This window comes from Nematolebias whitei, chromosome 7 (assembly GCF_014905685.2).
Source record: "Nematolebias whitei isolate Nwh7 chromosome 7, NemWhi1, whole genome shotgun sequence".
NCBI classification, from domain to species: Eukaryota; Metazoa; Chordata; class Actinopteri; order Cyprinodontiformes; family Rivulidae; genus Nematolebias; species Nematolebias whitei.
Window position 1 is genome coordinate 40,107,671 of NC_056504.1, and position 19,814 is coordinate 40,127,484.

The 19,814-nt window shown below is 41.5% G+C and overlaps 2 protein-coding genes across 2 annotated transcripts in view; both read right to left on the bottom strand.

Annotated features, from left to right (window-relative positions):
* eps8l3a (EPS8-like 3a) overlaps positions 1 to 2,543 on the bottom strand; it is a 10,928-nt gene extending 8,385 nt beyond the window's left edge. The window contains exons 1-5 of the mRNA XM_037679532.1: positions 2,402 to 2,543; positions 1,854 to 1,933; positions 1,690 to 1,763; positions 1,544 to 1,608; positions 1,317 to 1,475 (exon numbers count right to left, since the gene is read on the bottom strand). Of these exons, the coding sequence (XP_037535460.1) occupies positions 1,317 to 1,475; positions 1,544 to 1,608; positions 1,690 to 1,763; positions 1,854 to 1,918 (363 nt within the window). The 5' untranslated portion in view covers positions 1,919 to 1,933; positions 2,402 to 2,543. The remainder of the gene's footprint in view (positions 1 to 1,316; positions 1,476 to 1,543; positions 1,609 to 1,689; positions 1,764 to 1,853; positions 1,934 to 2,401) is intronic.
* An 8,049-nt stretch (positions 2,544 to 10,592) lies between these two features.
* irf6 (interferon regulatory factor 6) lies at positions 10,593 to 18,939 on the bottom strand. The gene is made up of 8 exons (XM_037679534.1): positions 18,683 to 18,939; positions 18,086 to 18,264; positions 15,804 to 15,999; positions 15,640 to 15,738; positions 15,291 to 15,557; positions 14,709 to 15,101; positions 14,249 to 14,367; positions 10,593 to 10,823 (listed from the first exon to the last, which is right to left on the bottom strand). The coding sequence occupies exons 2-8, from the start codon at positions 18,257 to 18,259 to the stop codon at positions 10,593 to 10,595; spliced, it is 1,479 nt and encodes a 492-aa protein (XP_037535462.1). The 5' UTR covers positions 18,260 to 18,264; positions 18,683 to 18,939.
* Between the last annotated feature and the right edge of the window lie 875 nt (positions 18,940 to 19,814).

The window sequence follows — 19,814 nt, forward strand, 5'->3', positions numbered from 1 at the left end:
AAACGTTTCTTTTTAACAAAAAAAAACGAAGTCCAGATGACATGATTCAACCTTTTTTGTTGTTCAAATGATTGTCCTTTCATTATGACACATATATTTCTCTGTTATGATGTGTGGAAATAAGAGCTTGATTTTAATGAGGTTTAATTTGGTTAAATAAAGGAAATTAAATGACTAAAACATTTACAGACAGAAAACAGATAAAGATACTGTTCATGTCTAATACTGTACATTTGATTGTGCGTTATTGTTTTTTCTTTTAAAAAAATTTAGGACTACCTAGATAGTTTTTATTAACCTTTTCTCTTTACAGTTCACTTGCTAAAATCTGTGATGCTGATTTTAAGTTCTTAATTTTAAAATTAACCATTTTTTAAGCTTCATTTGTGTTCATGATACCCATAACCTTTCATTTAGCGTAAATGGTAATTTGACTGTACGTATATAGCACCTTTCTATCATATCAAGACACTCAAAGCGCTTTACACTTCAACCTGTGCCCTCATTGACTCATTCATGCAGCACTCTACTACAGGGCTGTCCAACCCACTTACTAACGGGGGCCAAAATGAAAACCTTTTTCAAACTAAGGGCCGGTTTCAGAATCTACATTAACTCAAGTTAGATCCCCAACATCATTTTCTTGGTTGTGGGTTCCTCAATAACAGTTTGATTGGTCTCATTTGACGTTTTCTGTTGCACTTTTGACATCATAATCAAAGATTACTGAAAAAATTAAAGTGATTAAAGTATTTTACATTAAAAATAACATCTTGGGGGCCAGGCAATATGTCAACGAGGGCCACATTTGGCCCCCGGCCGGGCCTTGAGTTTGATCTAATCTAAAAGTTTGATTTAATCTACTAGATTTGTACAAAGACTAATCAGTGCTTTATCGCATTCATACAACGAGTTTTAAAACGGGGTGTAAATGTAAACAAACGTAACAATTACCCTTCCAAAAAACAACATTAACTTAAACAGGATGGCAGCAGCAGCATTTGAACGGTTGCATATCACCCGTTGACTTCCATGCCAAAGATTTAAACAAAGCTTTTACACAATCTGTTAGTTCTCAAAGTGTGTGTTGGGGATGACTCTCAGCTACTACCACAGCAGTTTTTAGCACATCTGTAAAAAAAATAAAGTAAATAAACTGTGTTGATGGCTATTTTGAATCAACTTGACTTCAAATGTCAATCAGTTGTAGATCTAAGGTTTCATTTCTGAGTTTATTTATTATTTGTTACTAATTAAATTACTATCGCTCAGGTCTTTTTATTTACAGGGACAGAGTAAGAGGTTTGTGCCGACACCTTTGTTTCGATGTCTGTGAGCCGCAGCTCGGCACCGTGCACCTCCAGCATCATGTTTTGACCCCACACGCGACCCATATGATTCAGCAGCTTCAGGCGCTCCACGCAGTCGTTGACGTTTCTCAGCTCCTGGCCGTCCAGATCGCAGGTGAACAAGTGCTGCGACACAAAACAAAAACCGCGATGAACTCACCGCGGTTCCGAGAAGCATCATGAAGTCGTCTTACCTCCACTTTGTACTGAAACTTCTCCAGCATCTTGTTCATGGACGCTGCATACTGCAACCTCTGCACTGTCAAACCACAAACGCTGCGAGAGTTGGTTTTTATTATGAATAAACAAGTTATACGACTTTTTCAGAGCAGTAACTTACAATAAATTGATTTTGCACTGGGCTTTGATACGTTTGTTATTTGTGACGAGGTCTCATCCGTAGTGGAAAACCCACTGTCATGAAACAAAAACATCAACATATGTGAGTGCATGGATTTAGCTGTGAAGGAAGACACATCAGTAAATTATTATGAAATGACACACTTGGACTGGACAGATCCTGTGTAGCTGTTGGTCTCAACGCTGAAGGGGCTGTTGCTTCTGAACATCCTGTCCCAACACACCTGCAGGGTGATGAGCAACGCACCATAAAGGACTCTGGTGCACGCTGACTCACTAAATGTGCAACTCAAATAGATCCATAAATCACTTGTTTCATATAGGAGCTAATTAAAAACATGTTTGAGTTGGGTTTTGACTGAAATAACAAAACTTAAAACAGATTTGTGCAATAAAATGGGTCGTTGCTCCTGGTTTCATGGAAGCACAAAGCTCTGATGAAACAATGACATCATTTTACTGCCATTATGGATGTGTCCATATAGGTTGGTCAAGGATATTTTACTTCTTCAACACAGCAAATGTTCCATCTGATTTCAGAATGTCTCTGACTATTATAACTACTGGGAATATAAAGTTTTAATGACTTTTTTACTGAGTAAATGTCAAAGTCTGAACAATCCTTTACCATTTAAACAAAGAAAGTCAAATGAAATGGACGTTAAAAGGCTGAAAACTTCACAAGCTCTTACCTCTACTGTTCAGCAGTTGAATGTTTTGTCTCTGGGTCTCTTTAGTCGTAGATTTTCATTCTTCACCTCGACAACATGAGCCCAAACTTGCTTATGAAGGAGGAGGACAAGGTCCACCGTCAGTGGCTAAACGAAATGTGTCAGCGAGTCGTCTCAGATGAGGGTGTGAGTTTTTATAGTGTGGCGTCACAAAGATTAGGAGAAACAGAGGAAGTCACCTCACCCTGAAGTTTCCAAGACTTTAAATGAGAACTTTGGCCTGTGAGCATTTTGTGATTCTTCCATTTGTGAAAAAAATTAACCATAATGTCACTAATTTTTTTAAATTTATGCCTTTTTGTGTAGAGGTTTAAGGCTCGTACGAAAGACACCAAGAGAAAACAAACAAACAAAGAAAACTAATAAATGTTCTAATATTGTCTTTCTCATTTGACAAGTTATCTCGCCACCTGCTTTTATGATCCTCTGTGACATAACAAAGGAACGGAACAACCAAAATGAAATCTGAAGGTCTTTAAAGTAGGCGGGACGGTGAAACAGCGGTTAGAGCTTTCGCCTTTCTGCCAGGGGCCCTTCTGGGTGGCGTTTACATGTTCGCCCTGTGCATGTGTGCATGCATTAAGTTAATCATTAGCAACTGGGGCAAAAACAATGACAGCATTACAGCTCATTAGGCAGTAGTAGAAAATCAATCCAGTTCCTTAAATACCATAAAACCATAATAAAAGCTCACAGTTATAGTTCCAGAGTTTTAATCAAAAGATCATCTTTTTCTTAATGTGATCTTGAATTTGCATAAAAACATGCAGTGAGTAACAAATGATTACAAATCACCACATTTTATTATAATTTAACAAAAATCAGTGCCAAAATAGAGGTAATATGACAAAACGCTCAATGATAAAAGAAAATACAGAACTTTCATTTGTCACAGTTTCAAAAACCATCCTGTGTTACTTTTTTATTCTCATATCAATCTTCAGGAAGTTTGACCTACTCTTCTTCACAACTTTTTTCTTCACAGTTCAATAATATTTGTAACATTAACGTGCAGGTCACATAAGATCCTACAGCATTTAAATTGTATTCCATCCATTAGCTTTACCCGCTTTTTCCTTTTTGGGTCGTGGGGGTCAAGGTGCCCATGTCCAGCCTTCACTGTGTGAGAGGCGGGAGACACTCTAGACAGATCTCCAGCCCATCACAAGGACACAGAGAGACAAACGAGACAAACAACCATTCACTCTCTCACTCTCACTTAGGGACAATAGTTATCAATCAGTCTAATATGCATGTTTTTGGTCTGTGGGAGGAAACTGGAGTATCGAAGAAAACCCACATATGCACGGAGAGAACATCCAAACTCCACCATTAAAGGTCCCTGTCCGGGATTTGATCCGGCGACCTTCTCGCTGAAAGGCAGCAGCTCTACCAACGGAGTGTGCCACCCTTAAATGATAGTAACATCTGGATTTAGACTGAAACACTGCAGGATCTGTTTTTGTCCCCCGTCATGGAATGAAAAGGGGGAACTGTAAATACTCTACCTCCACCTTGGGTTGGGTTGCCGCCATGTCCAAATACAATATGGCTGCTGCCATATATGGTATATGTATATTATGTAAACCTTGTGAACATCATAACTTGAAAAATAAGCAATGGGACAACTTCTATGCAACTATGGTTGCATCTAGGCATGAGAAAGTTTTCTTTCAAAAATGGCGTCATCAATTCAAAATCCAAGATGGCCTCTGCCACATGTAAAATGGCCACCTATAATTTAAGGAAACTATGGTTTCTGGTATCCTGATGCATGCTCAATAATCCAGGGTAATATGGGTTCTGGTTTTTATATTCCTTAAAGTAAAGTTTTCTCAAATGATTGGTGTGACCAAAGATTAATCTATGGTGGCCAAGGTCACCATCGGCCACGCCCTGTCTCCACCATTGCACCTAGTGTATAACATTACTCCCTTCATTCTCCAGGATCCATCACTCTACGCTGCTTCAGACAGAAAAAAAAACCCTACCTCTCTTCTTATACACAGTGCAATGCCTACCCACTTAAATAAGGGGGCTGAGATGGTGTAGGGGCAGGGCAGCCGACTCGGGACTCGAAGGCCCTGGGCTCGATCCTTGGTCATTGCACATCTCGTGGTGTCTCTGAGCAGGACACCCCATCACCAGTTGCTCCCTGGGCACCTCCAAAGGGTGCCCACTGCCCCACCTGGTGGTGGATGGGTTAAATGCAGAGAGCCAATTTTGCCATTGTATGGGAACCTACAAAGATGACAATACACAACACATTATTATTAAATATCTTGCAAAATCAAAAATCTAACAAGGTTGAGTCAGGTCTTCTGGACAGAATCTTCTTTGTTGTTATAAACAGCACCTTCTCATAGTGGATCAACCAGTTTGCTGCTGACAGCCAAAACTAACTGTTCACATGCAAAAGGGGGACTGTCAACCTAACAATTGATCGTTAGTGCCCTGATGGCTGCTTGCTATTCACAGACGGCTGAGTGATACTAGTAATAACAGCGTTGTAAAAGGTGGGTAGTTGAACATATATATAGAGGCCTCCGCCCCTGTTTAATGATGGATGAGTTCTCCCACATAGATGGTTTCCTTCAGTCCTCTCTCAAACCAATGTTCCTCTCTGTCAAGGATGTGAACATCTTCATTTCTGAAAGAGTGACCGCTGGCCTAGGGATGAGTGTAGACCGCAGAGTCCTGGCCTGATGATGTTGCTCTTCTGTGCTTGGACATCATTTTGGCCAGTAGCTGTTTAGTTTCCCTGATGTAAGACTGATCACAGCCCTCCTGAAACTGAACAGCATTCACAATATTACTCTGTGCCGGGGGACTGGATATTTGGGATGGACCAGTCTTTGCTGTAATGTATTTTGGGGTTTGAAAGCCACCGAGATGCGATGTTTAGAAAATAAACGTCTCAGTTTCTCTGAAACTCCCGCAACATACAGTATGACCACTGGTCTAGGTCTTGGTTCCTTTCACCTGATGGCTGGAGTCCTGTTTTTTTTTTTTTTTTTCTGCTTTCAGGAGGGCCCAGTTAAGATATCCACATTGCTTCAGGGCCTGTCTTATGTGGGATTATTCCTTCTCCATGGCCTTTGAGTTTGTAGGGATGCAGTCCGCTCTGTGGTACAGAGTCCTGATGACTCCTATGGAGTCAACCAATGACTCAGTGGTGTCACTGAAAAGGACGTCAAGGCTCTCTTTTCTACCTCCTCCATGTACAGGTTGGCAACAATAGGAGAAACTGGAGACCCCACAGCACACCCATGTTTCTGCCTATAATATTGCTCCCCATATGTAAAGTAGGTTGACTGCAGGCACAGTTTCAAGAGTTGACACAGTTGTTCTGTGGAAAGTGTGGTCCTGCTGCTCAGCGTGGTGTCTGATTTTAATTTTAAACTGACCACCTCTACTGCATCATCAACAGGACCGCACATAAAGAGTGATGTGACATAAAAAGAGTGTCATCAGTCTCCATGATGACATCCTTCAACTTATCCACAATGTCCATGGTGCTTTGTATGTGGTGTTCTGAGCTGCCAACTAAAGGGTGAGTACAGACACCAGATATTTGGAAACATTGTAAGTGACAGAGTTAATCATGCTGACAATTGGTCTTAAAGGTACACCTTGTTTGTGAATTTTAGGTAAACCACACAGACTAGGTGTGGCCTCTCTCGGGTACAGTCTGTGGTATCGAATACAGTCAATAGCCTTGTCCTGCTCCAAAATTTTCAGGCAATCTATCAACTTCTTTTTGTAACCACTTCCTGCATCTCTTTTCAGTGGTTCATAAGTGAAGTCACTAAGGAGTGTTAACTTTCTCATGATAATCTTTCTGGTTCAAAACCACTGTGCACCTTCCTTTGTCTGCTGGGAGGATGATGATGATGTCCTTGCTGAGAGTGGTGAGTGCTTCCCTCTCCTCTCTGCTGATGTTGGAAGGTGGTGGTTTGACATTGCTGAGGCAGGCTGAAACTTTGTTCCAAAGTTGTTCTGCATTAAATTCTGATGTTTTGTTGTTGAGGATGGCTGATTCTGTGGATATGACTCATTCCTCTGGCTCTACCAGAGGAATTCTTCTTGGCGCAACCATAAAGTTCAGTCTGCTAGCTCTGTCTCTGTCTGAGTAAGCAGTCTGTCAGACAAATTCTTCCCCCACTTTTCTGTCTCCCTGACATTTGGCTGTCTACCAGTGTGTTGTCTTCCATTGAATGTGTTATTGGGATTGAGATGGGCTTGACAACAAATTACCAGTACATTAAACTTCTTTTGTTGTTGGGTCTTGGACTATGTGACATGCTGTATTAAGTGTGCCTTTTCTGTGAAATCCATCACCTGCTGAAATGTGGTCTGATCTGTGTGCTTGGTTTTTTGGTCGAATGTGCTCTTCTTTGGCCTCTAAAGCCTCATTGGTGAAACTGGCCTATCTTACCCGTTCATTCAGTAGCTGGGTCTGTGCCTTTTGATTCTTGCTTGCCCACTGACAGAAGATTTGAGTTGCAGGCTCTTGGGAAAGGTGCTACTCTGTCTGCATCAGAGGTTGAATCTCAGGGTTCCTGAAGTCCGCTCTCTTCCATGATGTCTGCTCAAACTCTTGAACTAGTGTGAAGCAATCCTGGCCAAAGTGGTTCAAAATATCCTGATGCACGCTCAGTCATCCAGGTAGAATAGTCTAACAAGGTTGAATCAGGTTCTCTGGACGGATTCATCTTTGTTGAAATGTTTTGTCCAGAGGACCTGATTCAACCTTGTTAGATTAATCTGCATGCAGTGTTTCCCCTACCATTATACAAGTGAGGTGCCCCACCCCGTCAACAGAACTGAGCACCCCACCTACCAAACCAAACTTGTGTAGTGAACTAAGCCTCAGGTCAAGTCCTGACCCTGATGGCCTTCCTGGAACAGGAACTGTCATTTCATTGATTTGAGTCCAGAAATACAAATCAAGTCCATCCAGAGACTTTCTAAGTGTGTCCTGCTCTGATCAATTGAAAGAACACTCTCTTTTTTATTATCATTACTATTTTACAATATCTTGATAATCGAAGTGTGTTTAGTTCAAACCATTTTTAAATGTTGAAGTGAACTACTCATTTTAAATCAACTGTGAAACAGTATTAATGATTTTTAATCCTCATTCAAAGTAGAAATCAAGTTAATGTCTGTTACAGAGTAATTATTCATTTTCTTGATCTTCTGTCTGAAATGAGCAAGTTGTGATGTCGGTCAAAAGTCGGAGACAAACGCAAACAAGTTTGTTGGAACGAACTGTCATGTTTTTAAATCCTCTCAGACGTAAATAGAGAAGCTGGCACCTGTTTCCTCCCATCTCGCCTAAACATTTCTCTGTCTGTTTCAAAAACATTTTTCTGTCTGTTTCAAAAACATTTTTCTGTCTGTTCCAAAACATCTCTCTGTTTTTCTGACTTCTAGTGACCTCTTACGTCACTAAAACCACACCCCTGATTGGCTCTTTCAGCCAATCAGGACTTCCCAAATGAACCAGAAACAGAACTCTTTAAATGTCGACACTTCCTAGTTCCAACCAGTTCAGTTCGGAGAGCAGAACCGAACAGGAAAGTTGCTGGAGAGAACAAGAAGTTCCAGACATGATCCGAAGTTCTTCCGAGTCTCGTGGGGATTATGGAATCTTCCACATCTGAGTGGAACCTCTGACGGACTCACAGCTCATGTGAGTCCACTCGTGAGGTGAGCGTGGTGTTGAACGAAGTACCGTCACTACTTCACGATTCGCAGCTGTTCCTACGGAGACGCTGGAAAGGTAGCGTTAAATGGAACTCCGTACCAGTGGAGACATCTTCTACAAGGTAACGAGTCCCTCACTACCGAAGTGTACCGAGGTGGAGCTGGGTTCGGATGGAGGGTGCCGTTCGTTATCAACCCACTTTTCCCTCATCCATTTTCTCTCCATTTAAACTCCTTCATTTCCCATCTTTAAAACTCTTCTATCTTGCCAGTAATTAATCCAGATATTTTCAGAAATGTCTGTTGGTTTCAAAAGCTGCAGGTGAGATACCATGGCCGTATGGTTCTCATTGTAAAGCTCATTAATTAAGCTGTGTTAATTGTAATCAATCTGCCAATTATTGTAAATGTGTGATGTGTTTAAATCGTTTTTTAAATAAACGACCCACTGTTGTTGGTGAGTCAAAGGTAAAACACGTTTCCGTCCACATTTAATCATTCAAAACACGATAGAACTCAGTCCAGAAAAATGAAAGAATCAGTTTAAATTATGAATAATATCTGACAGGTATTATGCTCATTACACTTGCGCCACCCCCCCACCACCCGGCACTAACGTAGCACTAAGCAAGTGGCGCAAAATACAGGCTTTCTAGCTAAAAAGCTCAAGGCAGCACTCACGTTGCCTCTTCTCTCAAGCTGAACACCACACACACACACTCAAAAACTGTGTATAAAGAGCGCACAACTCAAACGTGTCACGCTAATCTAGCAACTTGCAATACAGGCGCTCTAGTTAAAAGCTATAGGTGCCTCATCCTTCATGTAGAACCCCCCCACCCTGCTCAAAAACTGTTGGTACAAGCTGTGCTCAGACATGTCTCTGTCCCGCCCCCCTCAACAAAAATCATGAATGAGATGAGCACCTCGCCATGGCAAGTTAACTAGGGGAAACACCGACATGGATTATTGAACATACATCAGGACAAAACATTAAGGTTTACTAGCATTCCCTGTTCAATTCCAGTCCAGAAAAACACCCATCTTGGAAAATACAAACATTTACTACTCAAATCCTTCAGCGAAGAGGGATGTCAATCTACCGCTAGTTTTATCCTAACTGTTGTAGATTTTCTGCTGTATTTCAGACACTTGACTTGTTTTAGGGAAACAAAAACAAATGTTTTGACATGTACTTTTTATTCAATACTTGTCATACGATTACTTTCTTCTCTATATATTTTTCATTTTACCTTTGAGAAATCAGTTATATTTATTGTATCCTACAGCCCAAAACAGTTGAACAGCTCATGGTGTTGACTCTAACATTTTCATGTTTTGGACTCCCATCAGCTTGCAGCACTTTAACTAGGAGACCAAGTGTGATGACAGTTTTAACTTCTTGGTGAACAACCAGTCAGCTGCAGGACTCTATAGACACACCCACACAACAGTTTAGCCTAAAATAAACCTTAAGAGTTGCATCCTATAGCCTAAAGCCATTTCAATTTAAAAAATGTTTGCACTTTTCTAATCAGACCCCACTCTGTTCGTTTTATACTTGCAATGATCCTCACTTTGTAGCAAGTTCAAGAACACAGACACTTGAATCATTTCAGGTTAAGCAGTTTTGCTGATTTAGTATTTTTATTGATAAAACAAAACATGCAGTCACAGGGTAAATGAAGGCAACAAGCCAGGAACAAGGATTCAGCACCTAAAGTGCCGTAGGCTCCATTTATAAAGAAACAAGACTGCTAACAACATTTCACTTAAACTGAAATATACAAAGGACAAAAATAGTCCCAATGTTGTACATGGAAGAATAAAATTACTGAAGACAAACTAATGATTAAACTCACATCTGTCAAGAAGAGAAAAAAAAAATGCATTTGTATAGTTTTTTCTATAAAAACTGGGACCACTCGCCCATGGTCAGATATGATTTGTAGAAAAATACATCCAAACTTTGCCTCATCTACTTTCCCCCAAAAAATACACAAATCTCAGGCTAAACATATCACTCAAAGTGATTCACATTCACTGATGACTGACAGCTTTTAGGATGGGTCATGAGACCACAAACCTGAGGGGTTAAACAAGAGACGAGGTAATATCTGTAACTGATTAACTACGATAAATATTCCCTTGCAGAAAGCAGGACTTTGACCCAAGCCACCACCACATCCAGCTACAGTTTCTGCACCGAGCTGTGCAGGATTCAAGGCACACATTGTACATGAAAAATAAAAAATAAAACAACAAAGAACACATTTAGAGCACAATTTTAGAAAGAAGCTGGGAAAAAAAAGCAAAACTCCATAGAATGTTGTGCACACTTCTAAATATGGTTACACATAAGTACTTTTTTGCTAAGAATGTGCCACCACCAGCAGTTGTGTGTGATATAGAAGTATACGAGTTCACAGTGTGGGCAGCTTCACTGAGACTGCAGAGCCTGGGCGATGTTCAGACCTGGACCTGGGGGTAAAGCCCAGCCCTCTTGACCCTGGTGGTTCTGCAGCAGGCTGTACAGCTGCTTTAGGTGGGTCACTATATTGTCTTTTATATCTGGGATTGAAATTTGCAGGCGAACGCTGCCGCTGTCAAATGACCGGGTGTTGTCTCCAGAAAATATCTCCGTTATCATTCGAGCCACCACAGGAATGATCTGCAAGAAAAGGACTATAAGTTTGTAGACAAAGCAAATGAGACGACTTAACAAGTTTATAGGTCTATCAATAGAAAAAGTCTAACTATATTTAACCAAAAAAAGTCCATGCTCAATAATCCAGGTATACATAACCAGTTTGCAGCTTTTTTTGTGATGATTTGCAGGTTCTTTTTCTATGTTTGCATACCTGTTTTTATTTTAAATAAGCAAATCAGAATCTGATTAATACTTTATATACTGATTAATATAATATATAATATAATATATGTTTTATATATAATATAATAATATAGATTAATACTTTCCTCTGCTTTCACTAAAAACTATCAGTCTCTGAATCCTCTTCCATGAACACCCATGAGCTAGTCACTGTACATCAAGAGACCTGTGCTAAGGTTCTTGACCTAGTTGCGCCATTAAAAATCAGGCATTCAAAGCGCATTCCACACCCTTGGATGAATGAGATCACTCGTGCAGCCAAACGTCAGTGCAGGAAAGGCGAACGTAAATGGAAGAAGGACAAACTTCATGTTTCTTTTATCATGCTAAAATCATGTTACAAAGAGTACCAGGCCACTGTTAAATCAGAAAAAAAACAAATATTTCTCCCAAATCATCGCCTCAAACAGCCACAATCCCTGCGTTCTTTTCAACACCATTAACTCCATTTTAACCGTGCCTCAGTCTGCCAACTGGGAGGCGTCTGCAGTTACGTGTGACAACTTTGCCAGTTTCTTTGTTAAAAAGGTTGAGTTGATCAGGTCACTGATTCTTCACACCACAGCTGACCCCTCTGTCTTTGTCCCCTCCACATCAGTCTCTTCACACCAGTTTGAACCCATTTCCCTCTCATTTCTAAATTACATCATTGGTCATATGAAACCCTCAGGTTCCCCTGCTGACCCCATCCCTGCATCATTTTTTAAACAAGTCCTACCCTCCATTGGACCCTCTGTTCTTGACATTATAAACAGCAGTATGGTTACAGGTGTAGATCCGGATGCTATTAACCATGCAGTGGTAACTCCTTTAATAAAAAAAAACCCGGACTTGATCCTTCAACCTGCTCAAACTTCAGACCAATCTCCAAACTTCCTTTTCTTTCTAAGATCCTGGAGAAAATAGTTTTCACTCAATTAAATGAGTTCTTAAGTGGAAATTCTATTCTTGAGATCTTTCAGTCTGGCTTTAAGAAACTACACAGCACCAAAACAGCCTTGGGTCTGCAATGACATTCTTCTGGCAAATGACTCTGGTCAGTCTGTAGTCCTGGTACTCCTTGACTTTACCGCTGCATTTGATACTGTGGAACACGGTATCCTTTTATCCCGGCTAGAACACTGGGTTGGGATTACTGGTGCAGCATTAGAATGGTTCCATTCATACCCGAGCGACAGGAGTTTCTGTGTTAATTTTGCTCACACTCTATCTACTTCAGTGCCTCTATCCTGCGGGGTCCCGCAAGGCTCCATTCTTGGACCCCTTCCGTTTTCATTGCATCTCCTCCTCTTAGGGTGTATCCTGAGGAAACATGGTCTTTCTTTCATTGTTATGCTGATGACTCTCAAATTTATCTGCCGTTAACACATAACAGTTCCTCCTCCATTCGCCCTTTGTTAAAAATGTCTTGATGAAATCAAGACTGATGGCTGCAAACTTTTTGAGTTTGAGATTTACTCTATCGAGTAACTTGGATAAATAAAGTTTAATCAAATAAAAAGGCTTGCAGAACCAATGTGATGATAAAAAAAAAAAAATCACACAAAAAATAAATTCTGTCATGTTTTTTGCATGAAAAATCACTCGTTGCAGCCGTCTGCGCTGAGAAATGTTCTCAACAAACAGATTTATGAATATTTACTTCCTTATTTCAGTATCATGAGCAGTTTCTTGTGTTAGCTTTATACTGGGCAACAACACTACCAGTCTGATCAAGAAAGCACATCAGAGACTCTACTTCCTAAGGCGGCTGAGATGAGCTGGTCTGGGAAGCTCAGTCCTCACCTCCTTCTACAGGTGTGCAGTGGAGAGCATCCTGTGCTCCAGCATCAACATGTGGCATGGAGGCTGCACAGCTGCAGAAAGAAAAGCTTTGCAGAGAGTGGTGAAGGCTGCACAGAAGTCTGTTGGAGTCAGCCTCCCCACCATCACAGACATCTACACCTCTAGATAATGGAAGAAGGCAAACTGCATCATGAAGGACCCCACTCACCCAGCACACACACTTTTTGCCCCGCTCCCCTCAGGCAGGAGGTTGAGGAGCATTAAGTGTAGAACCACTAGACTGAGGAACAACTTCCAACCTGAGGCTGTTGACTCATAAATCCCTAACCAGAAAAATCACTGTGGGAAAAAAAAAGAAAAATCACTATAATGCCACTTTAATTGGTGATATGTGACTTTATCTGTGCTGCTGATTATCCATGCTGCTGATCTCTTGCCTTTATGTAGCTGTAATCATGTTCGGGCTGCTGTTTTAATGGTTTGCATCATTAGTGTTTAGCATACATCTTAGATGTTTAGTGTTTGTTTAGCGTATATCTTAGATCCTTTACTGTTTTTTTATACTTTATATTTTTTGCTATTTTGGGTGTAACTGGGATTTTGAGTACACAATTTCGTTCCACCCCATGCACCACATGTGACGCAAATTACAATAAAGAACTTGAACTTGAAATGTACACAAAAATAAGTAAAAAAAAAAACACAACCAGTTGGAAAACACTGTTTCATCTGTCAGTCACCCCCATCGACTTCTGTCAGTCACCCCCATCGACTTCCCATTGCAGCCAGTGAAATACTCAAGCTTCTAAATGCAACATATAATTTGGTAGACAGAGATGGTACAGTGTCCCATGTTGCTTTGCTCACTGGCACAAATGTCAAATTGACTGTACTTATATAGCACCTTTCTATCTGATCAAGATACTCAAAGCACTTTACGCTACAATCTGTGCCCTCATTTAACCGTTCATACAGCACTTTACTAGATCTATACAAAGATTAATCAGTGTTTTTAGATTGCATTACACTGAGGGGACACATATCGGAGGCAATGAGGTGTTCAGTGTCTTGCCCAGGGACACTTCAGCATAGGACTGTGGGGACTGGAGGACGACTGCTCTAACCGCCCGGCCACAGCCGCCCCAACAACATATTGATTTTGTCCAAACAAAGCAGCAATATCTCCAGTTATACAGCAACCATATTAACTCTAATGACTGACTGCAGATCAGCCCCGCAGCCTCGGCAGAATCACCTGCGAAACAAATGTCATACAGGAATAGAAACGGTTTATGTCATGAAAAGGTAGAAAACATCTGGAGCTGCTGGATCAGTGAATAATTATTTAGTGTCTTCATGAAGTTAAAACAAACTATGTGTGACTGGTTATTATCAAGGTCCTGTTTAGAATTTCTCACCTGGACCATGATGAGTTTTCTCTCCCTTGGTCTTCCGTCGGGCCACTCCTCCCCGAAACACAGACCGATTTCATACTGAGGAGGGCTCGGAGTCTGACCACGCTGATGAGCTATCACACCTGCAGATCAGGAAGAGAAATATGGGAAAGAAATTCACCTCCATTGAGCTGCGTTCTGCTAAATTAAAGATCTGAAACAGGACTAATCTATCAAACATAAAGCTATTCTTTCCTTAAGGCAAGGGCTGAGAAAAATTAATGTGATCATTGCAGTTTCTGCAAAAATGAGCATTCACTTTATGAAACTAAAAGGCAAAGATTTGTCTGCTCAAAAAAAAAAAGAAGAAGTTACTGGATTTTTATTGTGTTTTAATGTTCATCTGTTCAGATCTGGATCCAGGACCTTGAAATTGTGTTAAAGTTAAATAAAAAAAATAAAAATAAAAAAAAAAGTTACTTACCACTTAGAAAAGACTCCAGACAGAAGAGTTTGACCTTCCTTTGCCGTTCAATAAGATTTGGTGCAGCTGGGTTCGGCGCACAGGGGCCGGACCAGTACACCTTACACTGGCAGAGACGGACCGCGTAGATATCGTGACCACTGACCTCCAAGATCAGGCCTCGGTCCATGACATCCAGCAGGCGGTTCGTGAAGATCCTCTGCTTGTCGTTGGTAATGTGCTCAGTGGTCGGGAAGCGCAACTGTTCAAGGTTCACAGGCCCGAACAGCTCCTCTTGGTTGACCATGGGTCCGAGGTCCCCGTAGAACAACCTGCAGCCCTGTGGGTTGCTCACAGTCATGGTGGGACACATCTCCTTCCCTCTGTACAGGAACTGCACCTCCAGGTCCGTCACTGGGTCAGAGACAGGCACAGACATGTTCAAAACATTTAGATACTGCAAACACGCAAGTATTGGCCAACTTCTAGCACAGTAAAAAAAAAAAATCCCTTGTTCTTGCATCTCTGTGCATACCAGCTGTTCGACACAAACATTTTGGCGACTTGACTCTTTGCAAGGAGCTGCAAACTGTACAAACTCACTTGGGAGGGAACTGATCCACATTTCTGGGGAGGCAAAGAAGGCGTCGGTTAGAGGAGCCGGCTGCAGAGTGGAGTCAGGAAGAGGAACAGTGGGCTGGTCAACCATGGGAGTGGGCTGCATCTCCACATCTGTTGGCTCCTCTTTCGGCCAGATGTGAACAGGCTCCTCTTTGACCCACACCTCGTTCGAAGGAGGGCAGCTAGGAGGCTGAATGGACGAATCTGAACCCATCGGAGACCACATTATATGTGGAGAAGGACTGGTGTCTGGAAGAACAGATTTTTTCATTGTTGACAGAGATCAAACTATATTGGACATGCCGTTTTTGCTTGTGTGTAAATAAATCACCACTGGATGGATAAGGAGGAAGAGACTCTGGTGTATCTGGAATATCTTCCTCACCAAGATCCTCGTCATATGGAGTCTGAGAACCAGCATCTGAAGGGGCTGTGGGCCAAGAAACAGCTGTTAAAACATGGAAACACTGGGTCAGACTCAAACGGCTTGGCTACCTTGGTTACTGTGAGACTGTGGGATGTCGCAGACATCGTAGATCTTCAGGGGATTCATAGGGACCTCTTTGGTGCCATCATAGATGAGTTTAAACTCCCGGCTTTTGTTTAGGGCACATCGAAGTTGGGCTTTCCACTTGGCGGGATCAGGTTCATCAACTCCCTCCTGGAACTTCCCGGTCTCCACGGCCCATGCCTGAAGAAGCATGGTAAGAGAGGAGGCATTCATTTTCAGATACGAGTCCTGTTCCCAACTTCCTACAGATTGATTGATAATGCATTGTTCAGAAGATGAGTCCAAAGCCATATTCAACATATTTGGTCACAAAATCAGTGGACTGTAACTTTTTGAATTATAGATACTGGCATAAATACATACCGGTACATTCATTACAGGTTTTTTTATGTGATGCTAAAGTTTCTAGTATGTCTTACCAAGATCAAGGCTAAAGCCTTTTAGCATTTAGATAATGATCATGATTAGCTGCAGGTAGTTTCTTTTTGCCTGTCTGACAGCATATTGGACTGTCAAATGAAAGAACATTGGTTTAGATGTTCATAAACAACCCAGGAACTGATGAAGACAAAGCCTGCATGAACTGAAAACTGCTGGAACCACAATCAGTCTGTTGGGAGGAGTCAAGGTGAGGCTTTCAAACCTAAGAACACTGCACCGCCTGCCAAGCATGGTGGTAGAAGTATCATACACTTGGAGGTCTATCTCCAAATTCTTCACCTCTACCTCAAATCAGCAGTGAGGTGGTTGAAACTTGGACATGGTTGGGTCCCAAACCACAACCAAAACTGGTCTCAAGTGTCTGGAATGGCCACCCCAACGCTGTGGCCTTATTGAAAATTAAAGGCTGTTATTCATGGTGGGAAAGAAACCGTCAGATTTAAACTAAAGGATAAAAAAGCTCAAACCTCTAGCAGGAGTTTTTGTAGGAGCCCAAAGCAATCAATGGTAGAGGTGAAATTTGCTAATTGAATTTATGAAATAGGGAGCACGGTGGCGCAGTTGGTAGAGCTGCCACCTCCCAGCAAGAAGGTTGCCAGTTCAAATACCGTTCTGGATGGAGTTTGCATGTTCTCTCCGTGCATGCATGGGTTTTCTTCGGGTACTCCGGTTTCCTCCCACAGACCAAAAACATGCATGTAAAGCCCCCAGTATACTGCCGCGTATGTCCATACACAGAGGTACGCACGTACGTACGCAGAGGTACGAGCGTACCCCCCAGGGCATGTCCGTGCAAAGCTCAATTTTTACGACTGCATACACGTACGCGGTGTCGCACAATAAACTGCCCAGCGACGGACTGTTTTGTATGCGACACCAATGTAATGTAATTAAATTCCCCTTCTTCATCCCTGATCTGGCCTTTTCTTTTGTTTTTTTGCCAAGAGGCAGCGATCTCTTCCTCCTCCGTTGATGCCATGACTGAAATGGTGAGAAATGAAGGAATTTGTCACGAGCGAATTAAATTCAGGTCCAGCGTGGCTGCAGGAGGATCTGGAGATTTCCTGGTGTGCTGGTCTGATGTGTGGGCTGCAGAGCCAGCGCTCCCCATTTTTATTTTTTTAGATCTTTTTATTAACAACATATAAACACAGAACACCGCTGTGGCTGCAAGCGCTTGTTCCCCCCCTGACCTGTCAATCAATCCAGTAGGCGTGTCAGCAAATGATCAATCGGCGACCTCAATTTGTCCCGAAGGTAAATGCCCCTCGTCTGTGAAGCTGCTCGGGGTGTACGCTGGAGTACGAAGTTTGAACCCTCTGCGTACAGTACACGCGTACGTACGCGTGAACGGACGTACGCGGCAGTATACTGGAAGCTTAACTCTAAATTGTCTCTAGGTGTGAGTGTGAATGGTTGTTTGTCTCCTGTGACGACTTCTGTTGTGGCCTGACACTTTATAAATAAACTCAAGTGAATTGTCTCGTTTGTCTTTATGTGTCCCTGTGATGGACTGGAGACCTGTCCAGGGTGTCCCCCGCCTCTTGCACAGTGATAGCTGGACATGGGCACCAGTGACCCCCGTGATCCGAAAAGGAAGAATTGGGTAAAGATGGATGAATTTATAAAATATTAATGGAAATGTATGTAGGCCTATATATTTTTCAATAAGTCTCCCTCAGTGTGAATTAGGAAATAAATAAATAAAAATAACATTTGCCACACCTGGTTCTTGTTTTGATCCACTCTGAAACAAACTAGACAATGAGCCAAATATCAATCAGGTCCCCACACACAATTTTTAAAATATATATTTTTTTTTAACCTTGAATATGGTGTCCTCATCCTCATGCTGGGGTGTGTGTCGCGTGGCGTGTTTCCATGGGATCCTAAAGCGCATGGACTCCCGGTCCATCCACACCAGATCCGGGTACCGTCCGGAGTCCACCTGAGCCACGAGCCAGGGCTTCAGGCGGACACGGCGAGGCGTGACGGACATCCTGACTGAAACACACAGAAGCAAACCCGGTTCAGTCCGTGCTGGGACCGAACTATTTCATTTGTGTCATTTCCCAAATTTCCAAGGCTATGCTGCGTTTACTGTCCAACAAAAAGATCCTGTAAATCCGGATTTTCCAACCAGAGCCGTTTTGCGTTCCGATAAGAAGGGGAGGCCTGAATCTGATTTAATTCAGTAAAAAAGTGTAAACGCAAAGCGCTGAACCGCAGAGGCAGCTGACAAACGGGATGATTAAAGACAAACATACTGTTGGAGCAGGAAGTCGTCCTGTCGGACTGTGCGCCAGCAGCCGGGACTAGAACCGTCTGTTTCCTGCGTGGGTCCACAAATCCACGCTGCGTGAAGGAAGCCGAGCAGAACCCGCGCGGTTCTGAAAGGTTACAAACAACAACAGCTGTTTACCTGCGAGAACTTTAGGCGAGCTGATGTTTTTCTCTCGACCTCCCTTCTCCTCCTCTTCCTGCTCACCGAAACTCAGGTACGGCGTGACGTCACACAGGTGACACACCTTTTTCTGTAGTTTGTCACGAAGCGCGTGGACGGGACTTTTTCCTTTTTTTTTTTTTTTTCTTCCCCTCCCTCCATGTTCGCAGCAGCCAAGAGATGAATATGAACGAAATATGTTTTCTGAACTATTTAAATAACTTCTTTAATAAACTGAAGGTCTTTGGAGGATGAAATGTGCCAAAATTAAACAAATAAATACATAGTAATTAAATGTTTCATTTAATTAATACATCATTAAATCATTAAATATACAATTAAATTATTAAATGTTCATTAAATAAAAAATAAATTTTAAATTTAATTGAATATTTAATGATTAATTAATAATTAAATGAAACATTTAATTATTTTGTATTTATTTATTTAATTTTGTCACATTCCAACCTCCACACATAATGACTCTGCTACTACCACATTAAATTTCATCTCAGTATTTGTAAAACCGACTGAGTTACAACCATTTTTGAGTTGGCTAATGTGGGTTAGCTGTGGTGGCCATCTTGATTTTGTTTGACTCCAAAAGTTATTGAGTTGTAGACTTACATCCAATGATGGCTTCCTTCAAAATTCAATAAGATTCTTCCAGTGGTTCATGAGATGTTTTGCTAACAGACAAAGTTGACTTCAAACAGTTAATGACTATATGCTAATCAAAAGTCTTGTATAAACTATTATAGTAATAATGCGGTTAAGTGCAGCTACTATCACATCAAATTTGAGGTAATTATTTGTAAAATCAGTTACGTTACATCCATCATTTGAGGTGCATCCAATGATTGCTTTCTGCAAAATTCATTAAAACTTGTGCAGCGGTTCATGAGATATTTTGCAAACAGAAATGCATACAAGCAAATAATTGTTTATTGCCTTCAAACAATAAATAAAAAAAATGTTTAGTTAATTCTGAACAGTTTAGGAGTCGATGCTGGATCATGAAGTCCCTGAAAGTGAATGTGATTCGTTTCCCAAAATCAATTTAAGCTACAGATGACCTGACTGAAAATTGTTGGATTGTATACCTGGATTA